Source organism: Phoxinus phoxinus, assembly GCF_949152265.1.
Source record: "Phoxinus phoxinus genome assembly, chromosome: 3".
NCBI lineage: Eukaryota > Metazoa > Chordata > Actinopteri > Cypriniformes > Leuciscidae > Phoxinus > Phoxinus phoxinus.
This window is the reverse complement of record NC_136878.1, coordinates 12,227,862-12,243,843: the sequence shown is the minus strand read 5'-3', so window position 1 is coordinate 12,243,843 and position 15,982 is coordinate 12,227,862. Positions and strand designations below refer to the sequence as shown.

The window sequence follows — 15,982 nt, the reverse complement described above, 5'->3', positions numbered from 1 at the left end:
CTTTACAGAACCGTAACTGTGGCCAAACCACATTCACATGTGTGGGAGAGTCACTTACATCATTTATGATAGGAAACATTTGTTGTTGCTTTATCAAAATTTAGTTTTCTTCAACAACAAAAATCTTTAATTTACTGTAAATATTGTGATTTTGTGTTTTACCCCCCCATATATTTTCTGATAGTAGTTTAGCATGTGAAAACAAAACTCAAAACTCAATTCCTCATCGTGTGAACTGCTTGGGTGGAGAGTGAAAGACATCCATGGACTTTCCCCCCCCTGACCTCAGATACTCTATTACTTCTATTGCCCAATCAGTCAAATGGGAAAACAAAAGAGTTCTAAAGCTACGCTTGTTGCCAGTGCTTGAATCCAGAAAACGTGAAGGAATTTAAACATCTCACTGGTTTGAAAATATCTCTTAATGTTTAAAATCAGTGTTTTTGAGTAACTAACGGTAATGTTGCTAACTTAACTAAATTTTCAGTAGTTACCGTACAAAACCGTACAGATTTATATGGGAAATGCTGCAGTTTTGCACTTGTTTAAAGACTCTTTGAGTCAAGCTGAAGGTTTACAGTCTGTATGCGACAGTGCCAGCGTGGGTGGTCCCACAGGAGCAGTGGTATTTTTTATTTACAGTTGGGCATGTGCAGGAAGGGCCTGTAATGGCACTGTGGCGCTCTGTGTGCTGATGCGCAGTGGCTTGCCTCCTCTAGCAGTAATGGAGTGGGTATTTATGGAAAAGCCTGTGGACTGTAACCTGAGGTCATAGCCCTTAACTCAAGCAGCCAAGATTAATTCTGACATGGTTTGCCCACGAGTCTCTCCTACTGAACCTTTTTCAGCTTATTTGGTGTGAATGTGAAAAATATCCATCAAAGAACACCAATCCGGTCAAACCTCAAAGAATAGGTCAAACCACCTTTTTCCATTTTTAAATATCCTGCTACCCTGAGAATGTCCTCCAAGTTAATAACGATGTGTGTAGATATCAGTGTTAAGGTTAAATATAAAGAATTAACTATGAACACGTCCCATTAATGTTTGACAGTGAGAAAATCGAATAATTTTTGTCACACACACACACGCACGCACGCACACACACACACGTTGGTGCAACTACATTATGAGGACTCATAGGCGTAATGGTTTTTATACTGTACAAACTGTATATTCTGTCCCCTTACACTGCCCCTATCCCTAAACCTACCCATCACAGGAGACATTCTGCATTTTTACATTTTTAATAAAACATTGTTTTTTTATGTTTTTTAAGCTATTTTGAATTACGAGGACTCATGAAATGTCCTCATAAACCACGTTTTAGTTGTAATACCAGTGTAATATGCATGTCATTATACAAATTTGTGTCCTTATAAATCACATAAACAAACACACACACACACACACACACACACACACACACACACACACACACACACACACACACACACACACACACACACACACACACACAAGCACGTTTAAAGGGCTGGGTCTACAAAGTTAAAAAACATGTGCTTAAGGCAAATAAAAAAAAAGAGCTTACACTAAGTGAAATCCTTGACACCCTGGTGTGCAACATGAATTTAAATGAATTTTCCCTCTCTTTCCCTCCCCTCTCTGTAGGAACTGAGCTATATCTACGCTGAATGAAGTCTGTGTGCTGCTGGTTTAGAATGTTGTCACGATAACATCAGCCTGACTCCGCTCTGACTGCGGCAGGTGGGAGCCCAAGGGTCAGGTAACGGTGACATTGGGTCATTGTGTGCCCAAACACACACACACACACACTCTCACATGCACATTCACGCAAAGTCTGTAGAGAGATGTTAGCTACGGAAATTTCCGTTACCCTCGGAATGAGGCTGGTTATGATTGCTTGTTTAAACACTCTGCCTGAATGTTTTTGCCCGCTGTGGACACTGGGGTCTTTGAGAGAACTGGAATGGACTACTTCTATCCTGTTTAGCTCCACAATTTATTCACTGCTAAAAAACATTTTTTTGTTGTTGTCTTGTTTTCTAGTAAAATATCTTTAATTAAGTTTGATATTATTATTATATTTTTAAGCAGTTACCTCATTATGTTTTGTACATTCAGATTCAAGTTTCCAAATGGATTTGAAAAATATATGGTTTAAAAAATACAAAGTCTTAATACCAGTTTTGTTTCTCAAGTAACTTTTCAACTATAAATATCTAAAAATCCTTTAAACAAGATAGATATTTTACAAAATTCAAAAATGTACACATGAAGTCTTGTTTTTAAATCTAACCATTTTTGTGGGGCTTATGGTTAAAACAAAATACCAATTTATTTTCCCTTCATACATTTTGTAAATCTATTAACATTTTGTCAATTGCCTTTCATTGTTTTAAAAATGTTGGGATATTTCCAGGTTTTCATTGTGGTATGAAAAATAGACTTGACTTATTAAGATCTGAATACACATCTTTTGCATTTATTTTCTAAAGCGAATTGATCTTATTTTAAGGACATTTCGATATTTTTACTGGGAAATTAGAAAAATATTATTTAGGAAAATAGCAGTATTCAGAAAGCTACTTATTACATAATACTGTGCTAAGAAGTAAGATTGTGACACATAATTCTTTTCATCTGTGTGAAACACATTTTTGGTTAATTAATTAATGAGTTTTTGGCACTGTGTATCCCTGAGTGATGTGATGTTGATGTAGTTTTGTTACGAGAAAAGAAGAACGATCAACAGAAGAACAAATGCATTTTAAATTACTCTTTTAATGTCCTAAAGATGTTCTTTAAATCACAAGATGAACATTTTAATTATAAATATCAGCCTTGTCGTCTGGAAATATCTGTAAAAAGACAAACATCCTCAAGCCAAACAGCTTTTGGACATAATTAAGACTTGACCAGCCTCTGTCTTTTTCAGTGTGGCTGTTGCGTAAATGTGTACAGGCTCTTGTTGGCACATTTCTGCTCACTGCAGAGCCGGGCACTTAAAAGTGTCTCGCTTCTGTGTTTGATGGTTTGAGTGTTCATGAATCTGCTGCATTGTGTTATTGAATTCTAGCTCTATGCCCTTAATCGCTTTCAGATATAGTGCTTTTCTTTGCTCAGAGACCTCATCAGTATTTACTTCTTTTTCAGTATCTGTCATGTTATGTTTTTCAGTCTGTGAGTGAGGACTGAGTCAGGAATGAATCAGCGCTGCTTTTGATTGACGGACAGCTTGGTGAGAAACAAGGCCTCTGGAGAGCGAGAGTCCGATAACAGGAGTGAAAGCTTCGCCACGGCAATATCATCTTTCAGTCTTCACTGCCACTCGTCTTTCACAACATGGCCCCTGCTGTAGCACCGTTCTCTTCTAACGCTGTCTCTTTGAGGACATAGAAAGACACCGGACACACCGCATTCCTGGATACTGCCGCAGAGGAAAGCTGGGGAAGTGTCTTCAGGTCCGTAACAGATGGACAAACTGTGTTAAACATCAGTACCGTCACTACAACTGCTGTTTCCTAGTTAGGTAGTCGTTTTAGTGGTTCAAAGGGACTCGCAGTACAATGCACGTTTTAGGAAGGTGCTGTCTCTGAGTTTATATGTTTCTGTGCAACATCAAAGGCCAATGCGTGTGGCTCGAGAGCCCATCATGGCCAGAACGCTGCTGAAGATCCACCGCTATTTCCGGCGTAAACCGGTACGCTTTTTCACCTTCATCCTCCTCTACCTCACCGCTGGCAGCCTTGTTTTTCTCCACTCCGGCTTCTCCAGCGATACTTCCACCACTAGCGCCTCTGGAAGCGGCCGTGACCCACTTATACCCGAAGGTGGGGGCGGCACAGGTGGTGGGAGCTCTACCTCTGATGGTCTGGTGCTCCTGGGGAGGGTGTTTAAGGAAACACGGAGAGCCCCCCGGAGATTTGGACCACCATGGATGAAGGAAAATGGAGCACAGGATGCACCGGAGTGGGCCAGAAGAGGAGTCGATCATAGCAGCAGTTGGAGCCATGGATCCAAAGGAAGAACCACCAAAGAGATGGATGATGGGAGAGGTAGGAACATTTCCCTCACCATGGCACCAAAAATGTAACATCTGTTTTAACTTCTGAAATAGACAGACCATCCTGACCAGTTATAGTGATAGATAATGACCTGATGTTAACCAAAACTATACTAGTCCAACCTGGTTAATTCTACAAAAAAATTATTTTGACTATCAATATTTTTGTCTTAAAAAAATATTTCAACACCCTTAAAGGGGTCATGATATGAGAAATAAAATTTGCCTTAATCTTTTGACATATAAAAGGTATTTGTACCATTAAAACATCCTGCAAGTTTCATAGCTTAAAACATCTTCCTTGTTATAAACAAAGCATTTATTTAATCAAGCTCCAAAAACGGCTCCTTTTAACATCTGTGATGTCACACAGGTAAATACATTTGTATATAACTGCCCCCAGAGCAAGATATTGACGAATAGTTATACATCTTCACACTATAGGCCCCGCCCACTGACACTCAGTCACTTAATGTGCCTACACTGGATGTGAACGTCGCGACAAAAGCTAATAGAGCCCATTATAATCATTGACGCTGTCAACACTGGATACATTATACAGAAGCGTATTCACTTTCTGACATACAGTACTCCACGCGCTTAAGTCTGTCGACAGGACAATTGGAAGAGTGAAAGAACGTTCACTTTAACACGTCCAGTTTAAAAAGCTAATTTGCGTCTTGTACAGACTTCAGAAGGATCTCGCGCCAGAAACAAGTTGATGACTCATTTTAACTTTAGTGTCCTGGATCGCGTCAGATGATAAATATGTTTGTTCGGAGCATTTTGTTTTGTAAACGAGGCACAGTGTAATGGAGAGTTTGCAAAGAAACATTTGTAGGAGGATGAAGCAGTCAGCTGTATTGGATCTGACAGCAGCTGCATCACAAACCGGAAGTAAATTATTTCAGAATGCATTGTTTGTAAATTAGGTTTTTATATGGATGATGTTTTTAAAACACTCACACGCGTGCAATATTGAGTGGGCATTGATGCTGTTTCCTATGCAATGATGTTAGCCAACCATAACAGTGGCCGTTTACTGACAAGCCTTAAAGGAGCTGCCCCTTAAAGGAGAACTCCGGTCAATTTTAACATTGAGCTAATTTTTTTGTAAATTTGGAGTGCTGTCAATACAGAGAACAACGACAAAAATCAGTGTTGCCTACACACCGTGTTATCCTCTTTTTAAAATTTGCACCCTGTTGACTTCAATGGGGCCAGTTTTAAACTTAACCAGTTCTTAGTCTTAACATCCTTGATGTGTCACAAGTGCCCAGCCATGTTAGATGATTCCTTCAGAGTGAACACGAGTGAATCTGACTGCAGTAGATGTGAAAGATATGAATAAAAATGATGTTGTATCAGCCAGCGCAAATACCTGTATTTACATCCTGTTTTCGGTCGAAGTCCAAAGTAGTCTATGATCACGCGCGTGAACTCGACAATCGACTACTTTGGACTTCGACCGGAAACTGGAAGTAAATACAGGTATTTGCGCTGGCTGAAATAACAATTTTTTTTCATATCTTTCACATCTACTGCAGTCAGATTCACTCGTGTTCACTCTAAAAGAATCATCTAACATGGCTGGGCACTTGTAGTGACACATCAAGGATGTTAAGAGGCTAAAAGCAGGTTTAAAACTGGCCCCATTCAAGTCAAAAGGGTTCAAATCTTAAAAAGAGGATAACAGTGTAGGCAACACCGATTTTTGTCGTTGTTCTCTGTATTGACAGCACTCCAAATTTACAAAAAAATTAGCTCAATGTTAAAATTGACCGGAGTTCTCATTTAAAGTGCCCCTGTTTTAGCCTTGTCGTTCACACCGTAGAGTTCAAAAAGACTCAAGAAATGGGCGTGTAAAGCTGTGGAAAAGTGGGAGTGTAGAGGGCGGGAAGAGGGGAGACAACAACCAATAAAACACAGACCTACAACACACTCATCATACAGACACATGAATATTAAAATTTGAGCATGGAGAAAAAACTGAGTTGAAGGCACCTTGATGTATTTAAAAAATATAATCCTATATGACAAACTCACAGGAATGAGGGGAAAACACGGAAGAACATTTTAAAGGTCTAATAATAATATATTAGTTACATTTACAAGTACTACAGTCTCTGAACAAATGACAAACGTCTGATAAAGAATAAAGGCATCTTACTTTTTTGTCCGTTGTTGTTTGAATCTTCAGTCTACAACATCATTGTGTCATTGTGTTCATGATCAGACGTACGGCTGTGTAAGTGTCCTTATTAGCACATATATTTCATTTGAAGAAGACTTGCTCATACACTGTGCTACTTCATGTTTAGAGCACTAGAGTATATGAAATCTGTCCATAAACTTGAAACGCTCTTGCTCCGGTCTGTATATGAACTATATGATCCGCGTTGCGGGCATTGTTAAACTCAGCGTTCCACGCTGAAACCGCTCTATCGCGTGTTGTTTGAACAAATAAACTAAATAAACGTCATGACCCCTTTTTAAACAAGATACATTTATTTGAGAAGGAAAATTAAATCTTGTTTTTAGATTTTACCAGAGCAGTTAAACAAATGGACATTTCTGTTTAAACAAGACTTTATATCTTATATGAATTTGTAAAAAAAAAAAAAAAGACAAAAAATCTGGAAAAAAGTAAATGTATCTTTTTGCTTAAAGGATGTTCAGATATTGATACTCAATTGATATTGAGACAAAAACACTGATTAATAATATATATATTATTTGTTTTTGTGCACCACCATAGCCAAGACACAGCTGCCAATGTACAGTAGCTGGTGAAGCTATAGTCTCTCTGGTAAAGCTGACGGACCACGGATGTATTTCTTCTTAAGCATTTTACACACTGCTGTCAATGCTGGTCTTTTCATACACAGTATTGCCTTATTTAACAGAATACCCTTACACGTTCTCACACAGACATGACACATGTGGTTGTGTGTTAAAAAAAGAAGTGATTAATGTTGCACTTCTGTCTTGACACAAACCACAAAGCATAGTTCTCCTTGCAATGATAGCAACCTCAGACACTCTCCTCAGTGGAGAAAGAGTCTTAATTCAGTGTCTTAAAGGAGAAAATTTGTAATATAAAAACACTTGAGTGTGTTTAAATTGCCCAACAGTGCCCTGCAAAATGACTTTACAGGGCTCATCCTAGGTGGGATTTATTATACACCATATATGTTTAATTTGAAAGGGCACTGTGAATAGCATAGGGAACAAGTGTATAATGTGATATCACTTCACAGGAAGTGGAGAGTGAAATTTACCCATCAGTTATTGCACACCACCTCAGAACTTCATGAAGTTTGACTAAAATAAATACATATATTTTTTTATTAAGCTAAATTCACCTCAGGTATGCTTTCAGTTTGTATGCTTCTGTTTGCAGTTATAAAGAACATTGTGATTAATTAAATGTACTTAAATATATAATACATTTCTTATGAAATCATTTTTATTAATTATTCTTTTACACACACACTTATATAAAACATTAATTATGATTTATAATTATTTACATGCATATATTATATCATCGTACTAGTGTGACTCAAGTGCTACATGGCATTCCAGATTAGCTTGTTTTTGTCAGATGAAGTGCTCGGGGTGTAGTGAACACTGTGTGCCCTGCGAAGCAGAACGCAGCTATTGATTAGAACGAGCTGATTGGCCCTTCAACATGCGTGTCATTGGTCAGTTATCACAGACAGTCATGGAATGAAGGCCATGGTTGAAGCTCAGTGGAGTATGGCAAACCAAATGCTAAGCTGGAGGAATGAGATGCCCTTTTGGTGACTGTTGAAGTAAATAATGAATGCGTGTGTGTGTTTTCTAACGCTATAGTAACACATTTGAGAGCTGTTGTTAGTTCATAGCCTTTGGCAGATGCTTCATCTCTCCTAAAAATCCTTTTTGCTTAACAGTAGACACGAGTCTTAAAATCAGAGAGTGTATGATATAATTATTATTTTTTTAACTAATGGAATAAGCAGAAGTATATTTTTATAATAAAGATAAAAATGTATTTGATACATTTAATAAAACTTCAATTTGAGTGATTGTTACGCCCTTACTAGGGAGCAACAATGAAGGAGGAGGAAGCGATTTTCGGCGGTTACAATACTCTCTTTATTGGCACATTTCTCACAACAAAGTCTATCTCCAAACTCTACAATTACGCCGCAACGCAGATCAACACGTCGGTCCTGGCCAGGGATCGGTGTGACAAGAAGGAACGCTCCCAGAGGACGCCAAACAGGAAGCTTTTATAGATAGGCACACCTGTGCACCGGTGCACTCAATCCACCTGATTACCGCTCAGCTCCGCAGCGCGCCTGTAGGGGGAAAGCACAAACACGCGCCACACATACACACACACACACACACACACACACGCGCGCACAAGGACAAAGACAATACAAAGTACAGCCGTGACACCCCCCCCCCTTAAGAAAAGGAAACCAATAAGTTTCCGCCAACAACACTTAAGCACTGATAACCGCACTAACAAACAATTTTAGTATAGGCCTATACACATTACCAACAAATTTATTTAACGTACTAAAAAGAACAACAAACCCTGTTCATCTTTAATCTACGGCAACACCTTACCACACTGTTCTACAATGGTGCCCTAGACAGCGCGTCGGCCACTACATTTTCCGAGCCCTTCACATGCCTAACATCTAAATGAAAGGGCTGAAGGAATAAGCACCAACGCATCAGCCGTTGATTTGGATTTTTAAGAGAGTGTAAAAAGGTAAGCGGGTTATGGTCACTGTAAACTATTACCGCTGAACTGTTCCCACCTACATACACTTCAAAATGTTGGAGAGCTAAAATCAACGCAAGCGCCTCCTTTTCAATCGTGGAGTAGTTCCTCTGATGACTATTGAACTTCCGCGAAAAAAAACAAACCGGCCGCTCAATACCCGCATCATCCTCTTGAATTAACACTGCCCCTGCCAATGAGAGCCGACGACGGAAACCCAGTACATACTCGGACAATTTTGCAGGCGGTTCTGAGTCAACCCATTGATCACGCAAGACAGCCAATAACCCCCGGACTTTGTGCGCAAAAACCAGTTCGTTTGGGCTAAAACCAATACTCTGCTGCGTGACCTCTCTGGCTGCTAGCATCAACCACGGCAGACCTTCTTCCCAGTCCCGCTGCATTTCCAGGCAGTAGGCTCTCAATAATGATTTTAACGTAGCATGGAAACGTTCAAGTGCCCCTTGACTCTGGGGGTGATACGCTGTTGACAGATTGTGTTTAATACCCAACTCGCAAAGCACTTCCGCAAATAATTTCGACGTAAAATTACTTCCCTGGTCCGATTGAATGATTTTCGGTAACCCAAAAATAGACACGAACTGAGTCATCGCTTTCACAATAGACTTCGTATTAATCGAGCGCAATGGGTACGCAGCTGGATAACGCGTAACTTGACACATCACTGTCAACAGGAACTCACTTCCACCTTTCGAGCGAGGAAGAGGGCCAACGCAATCAATGATAAGGTGTTCGAACGGTTGACATACAGCCGGAATTGGACGCAGAGGAGCTGGTTTTAATGACTGGTTCGGTTTACCGGTAAGCTGACATGTATGACAGGTCTTAATAAAACTGGCAACGTCCTTTTTAATACGGGGCCAGTAGAAGTAACGAAGAATTCTGTCATACGTTTTCTGAACACCTGCATGACCGGCGAGTTGGTCGTGTGCTAATTTCAACACTAACGAGCGAAACTTTACTGGTATTACGACCTGAATAACAGAATCTCCCATACCATCAACAGCATGCGGGGACCACTTTCTCAGTAAAACACTCTGTTCAATAAAATAGCCTTGAGCTCGGTCACGAATTTCACTGCTGTCAACAACCTGTTCAAATTGTGGTTTTAATGTTCCATCATTCTGCTGCTCAGTTGACAAATCCTCCCGAGAAACCACAATGGGATAATCACCCAAAACGAAAGACGATTCAGTTTCACTTACTTTCTCATCAACCCTAGGCTGAGCAGCAGAACGAGTCACTGCACACGCAACGAACACTTTCGGATACTGTTGCGCACTCTCATCCAAACCATCAGTACAGGACGGTGCATCGGTCACAACCAGAGAGGGCGATTCATTAACCCAAACGCGTCCACCTGCTAAGTTATTTCCCAGGATCAGTGAGACGCCGTCAACAGGTAAAATAGGGCGTATACCAAGATCCACCACCCCATGCACTAGATCACAGGTCAGATTAACTTTATGCAGGGGTACGGATAATGTATTAAACCCAATTCCGCGAATCAAAAGCGAGCTACCAGTGTGCGACTCAGTTGAGAAGGGCAACACGGACTCCAAAATAAACGACTCAGATGACCCTGTGTCCCGAAGAATTTTCACTGCCACTTTGTCAACACCACCTGGTAGCGACACAAAACCATTACTAATGAACGGTTTAAATAACTGCTGGTGATTCTCTACATTCTTGGGCACTCCCTCCGGCATTCCTTTTAAAAACCCCGTCTGATTTAATACAGGAACCGACGCAGCCAGGACAGCAGGTTTCACAAAATGGGCGTGTCTAACAAACTTTGCACTTGAAGTCTTTGACTTAAGTACTGGACAATTCGACTTCCAATGTCCTTTTCCCAGACAATAGTTACAGCTATCATAGTCACTTGATGTTTTCACAAAACGCCTGACTGGTCCCATAGGGACAACGGGAGAATTCAGCCGTGTATGAACTTGGCGTTCACTAAACCTTTCGGCCCGCGGTTTATGAATAAGTTCCCAATCATCCACCAGCAGTGCAGCTTCTGAAACAGTTTTAACCTGACGCTCTGCAACATAAGTAGCAATAATCTCAGGAAGTGTATTCCTATATTGTTCAAAGAGAATTAACTCTCTCAATTTATCCATGGTTGAAATATCTGCCGCTGTACACCAACGATCAAACTGCACAGTCAATTCTCTTACGAATTCAACATTTGTTTGATTCAACTTTCGCTGTAATGTACGAAACTGCTGCCGATAGCTCTCTGGAACACGCTCATTAATCTTCAACACTGCCGCCTTAATGGCTTCGTAATTCTGGCTGTCAGCATCCGATAGCGTAGAATAGGCTTGCTGGGCTTTACCTGTTAGAACGCACTGAAGCAACATAGCGCGCTCAACATCACCCCACTTATACGCCACTGCGACTCGCTCAAATAAGAGAAAAAAAATCTCCACCTCAGCCTCATTAAACGGCGGTACCAAACGTAAATTATGAGCCACACTCAGTTTCTTCGAATCAATATCAAAATCTTCCCCCATCGGCTTACCTTCTTCCTGCAGATCTAGTCGACGCCTTTCAAGATCTAAACGCTGTTGCTCTAACTGTTGCCGGCTTTCCTCCAACTGTAGCTCCATTTGCACCTTGTCACATTCCAAGCGACGCTTCTCACACTCCGTATCACGCTGTATCAGCAACAACTCTTTCTGCTGCTCAAATGAAAGAGTGCTTAGAGCAGAAAACGGAAGGGTTGGAATAGGCGCACCTAAGGCAGGCAACGCGGCTGAATCAGGCAATTTAGATCTTTTCAAAATTTTCAGATCACATAGCGCAGTTTCAAGGACTAGCTTAATTCCGTCTTTTGACCTTTTATCATTATACGTTAGCTCGATTTTATAATGCGCAGCTAATTCCAACAATTGCTCTTTGGTCATTCCAGCTAACAATTCGTCAGACGGAGTCTGAGCAAATGTTTCAATAACATCGGTCGCCATAATTACCAGTAACCACACGCTCAGCAAATATTAGGCTACTCACAAAAAGTTGTGTTTTCTTTTTCCAATAAGAAATCCGGATTTATTTGAAGAACTAAACCATCCACTTAAATTAGCTTGACCCTAGTCTTCAGTCGACCCAAGACCGGGTATTTACGCACCAAATCCCGCAAGTTTGGGAAAACGACCAATTGCCGAGTCGCCCCCCAAACCTCGGATGTGCCCCCGAGACAACTGCTCTAAGTCCCGAGTCAACCAAAAATAACAAACAAAAATAAAAAAAATCTACGTGTCCAAAGACACGTACTAATCCTACCCGGAAGGTTTGTTCTTCAAATACTCTCAAAACAATATTACCGAGCCTATACTAATGGAGCGTTCCAAACTATACCAATTTACAAATAGGCGGAAAATATACAAACGTACTCCATTTCACTTATCCTCCTACAACGCATTTTTTTTTTTTTTTTTTTTTTTTTTTTTTTTTCTAAATCATTTGCGCGAATTCAAAGACAAATCTAGTTCGACGAGCCCCCAATTGTTACGCCCTTACTAGGGAGCAACAATGAAGGAGGAGGAAGCGATTTTCGGCGGTTACAATACTCTCTTTATTGGCACATTTCTCACAACAAAGTCTATCTCCAAACTCTACAATTACGCCGCAACGCAGATCAACACGTCGGTCCTGGCCAGGGATCGGTGTGACAAGAAGGAACGCTCCCAGAGGACGCCAAACAGGAAGCTTTTATAGATAGGCACACCTGTGCACCGGTGCACTCAATCCACCTGATTACCGCTCAGCTCCGCAGCGCGCCTGTAGGGGGAAAGCACAAACACGCGCCACACATACACACACACACACACACACACGCGCGCACAAGGACAAAGACAATACAAAGTACAGCCGTGACAGTGATCCTAAAAGCATTTCTGGTTATCCTAAAGAAGTTTAACACTATTCACATGTATGGGTTAGCCATGTGCAACTGGAAAGCTCTGACTTTCTCAAGTCCCCAATATTCCTGTAAGTAATTGTAAAGTCAGTTCATTAATCTTTGAACTAAAAGCTTCTTCTTTGAGGTGATGTGATTAAATATACATGATGTGACCTCCATCGTGGTCTAGTAGGAAAGTGTGTTTGCTGAAGGTCTTAGATGTAGAAAGCTGAAACATGTCAGCTATATATACATTGCTGGTTTTTTTTTACTGCTTGTCAAACAGCTGACTAACAGACTCCAAGTATCACTTTTAAATCAACATTTGATATTATCATTCCTAAATGTCCGTTCACATCAAGAACGAAAACTATAACAATAACTATTATGACAACTACACTATTCTGAAGTTTGGGGTTGGTAAAATATTTTTTTTATGTTTTTGAAAGAAGCCTGACTAACCCTAGTGAAAAAAATCTATACCTGTATTTGTAGTATACTTAGCATAAAATAAATATATTTCAAATACATTTTAGTATATTAATTTTTCACCAGGGCTGCATTAAAATACAATACAAATACAATAAAAAACAATAATATTGGGAAATATTATTACACATTTAAATAGCTATTTTTCTATTTTTAGTACAACTTAATGTATCCTGGCTAAATATAAGTATTAATCTCTTTAAAAAATATCAGTCTTTTAAATGGTAGCGTATATTAGTGTCCACACCAATGCACAATTAATTACCGGTAATGTTTATTTTTAATGTTGGGCTTTATGTTCTGTGATCATAATTGCTCTGTGCTTTAAAGTAGGAAGGATTTTGATTAACTATCAATGTGTTTAATGTTCATCAGCAGCTGGAAAAATTGCTTTGAAAATTATTCCAACAATTTTGTTCCTTTAATGTTATAGTTGTTGCATGGAAACGGGTATTATCTTGAAAATTATAGTTATAGTTCATGGTGTGCTGTGCAGTCCAAAGTAAAATCTGAAAGACTTTAGTCATGATTGGTTTAGTTTACAGGATGCATTTTGCAAGTTATTTAAAACATAGTGAACATTACACCAAGAATAAAAAATAGCCAATGGGCCCCTTTCAAATGAAACCATATTTCTCTTTGAATTATGGACTACATACAGAAAAGTCTCACCACAGTCCCCTGTGCAAACTCACTATAGTTCACACAGAACCCCACAAAAAGGCAAAAGAAAGCCAATTAGTGGATTGTGTAAGTCTCGGGTCATTACCTTTATCCATAGTGAGGTTTGAACAGATGGTTCTCAAGTGGGCCTCTAGTAAAAAGTGTGACCCTCTTGTAAAACACTGCACGTTTCACTTTTGACAGTCATATGTGCACGACTTTAGCAATCAACCTCTGATAAAGAGAAGGCCACTGTATTATACTTGTGGAGATTGTATCTTCATGGTTGTAAAGGCACACATCCAATTAATTAATCTCAAAGGATATCAAGGACAGAAACATGAGCCCAGGCCCCCAACATCATTCACTGTAGTCTACGATATCTGTGATATCGGCACCGGATGGGGTGACAGTACGTAACCGAGGTGGACATGCACGACTGTCACTGTCTTGTATTAGCTCAGTTAGTAGTACATCAGTGATCTTGTGGTCTGAACTACATCAGACACTTGCATCATTTTAAAAATTGAAGTAAATCAACAATTGATTTCCTCTTCTTCAGTCTCCTAAGTCTCACAGAGTCACTTTTCCACAGAAAGAAATAAAGGGAAAGTAAGTGTGAGTTTTCCAAAGTAGTGTTTTTAAAACATGTAACACACGTGCAAGTTAACCTTTACAACCCATTTTACTTTTTGGGTGAAACAGAACTTGATTTAAAGGAAGTAGTGAAGTAAAAATTTCAGAGGAACTTATATTTGTTTATTATTTATATAATATATTTATGTAATGTAGATATTATATTTCGATTTTTTATTCACATCGACTGTTGAATCATTGAGACCAGAGACATGTATTATTAAAGCGGAGGGGGTCAATTTTGTGTCATGTTTCATTTTACTCTTCCATGTGTTGTCCCTGTCTCTACTCTGCCTCCTTCAGGACACTTTTACACTGTTTGTGACTGAAATATAATATTAATATTATAATATTATAGAGGAGACTAGGGCAAACTTGTAATCCAGTAAATACTTTGACAGTGCTAGCACTGGTCTTCCCTACACAATTAATAATAATTATAATCTAAATTCAAAGAACACTTGTATTAGTAGCTCAAAGCTGTACAAATAAAAAGTTAAATGTATACAATAATAATGTCTAATAAATGAGATATTATTAATACCAGAGACACAAAAGGAAAGAAAAAGGCATGTCCTTTCTACATAAAACATAAAATATTAAAGTTTTTTTTAATATATATTACAAAGCTTTAACCTGTCTGCTATGAAAATAAAATATAGAAGCAAGAGTTTAGAAGTGTAAAAACAGAAAACAGTGTAGGCTACATTTTATAGTCTATGACATTGAGGTATATTCAACTATATTATGTGAAACTATTATAACTCATCCCTGTTCCCCTCTTCATTATTTTTCATGTATCCAGAGCAAACGGTTCATGCCGAGAGCTCATCGTGTGAGTACAGCAGAGCATCATTAACTCTGTAGTCGTGCTGCTAGTGAGAGTTTCATCCAAGCACTTAGTTGCTTCACAGAATGGCAATACAGTGTTGAGTGAATGGAGCTTGACTTGTAGATAAAGCAGATTACCGAGCTTGCCCTCTGTGCCTGCCAATACGATTAACTCACCATCATGCTCGCTGCTTTTTAGACAATTGCAATTACTATAATGTTGTACTGGTTCGTATGTGTATATGTCAGAACCCCCCCTTCGCCAGCTCATCTCTATAGAAAATACATTCAATCCTAATGGGGAGAGATGAGATTACAGAGAAAGAACGGATGTCATGCAACAGGGCATTTTGGGTCGTGTGTGTGTCTGTGTGTGCGCGTGTGTGCGTGTGTGTGTGTGTGTGTGTGTGTGTGTGTGTGTGTGTGTGTGCACATGTGTGTGTGTGTGTGTGTGTGTCTGTGCGCGTGTGTGTGCGTGTGTGTGTGTGTGTGTGTGTGTGTGTGTGTGTGTATGTGTGTGTGTGTGTGTGTGTGTGTGTGTGTGTGTGTGTGTGTGTGTGTCACAAATAATGAGATTGATGGAGCAGATGATGCATCTGTG

The 15,982-nt window shown here is 39.6% G+C and overlaps 1 protein-coding gene across 2 annotated transcripts in view; it reads left to right on the top strand.

Annotated features, from left to right (window-relative positions):
• Positions 1–15,982, top strand: part of wscd2 (WSC domain containing 2) — a 49,689-nt gene that overhangs the window by 20,320 nt on the left and 13,387 nt on the right. For both annotated transcript variants that reach the window (XM_079607743.1, XM_079607744.1), the window contains 2 exons: positions 1,633–1,747; positions 3,163–4,040. In XM_079607743.1, the coding sequence (XP_079463869.1) occupies positions 3,614–4,040 (427 nt within the window). In that variant the 5' untranslated portion in view covers positions 1,633–1,747; positions 3,163–3,613. The remainder of the gene's footprint in view (positions 1–1,632; positions 1,748–3,162; positions 4,041–15,982) is intronic.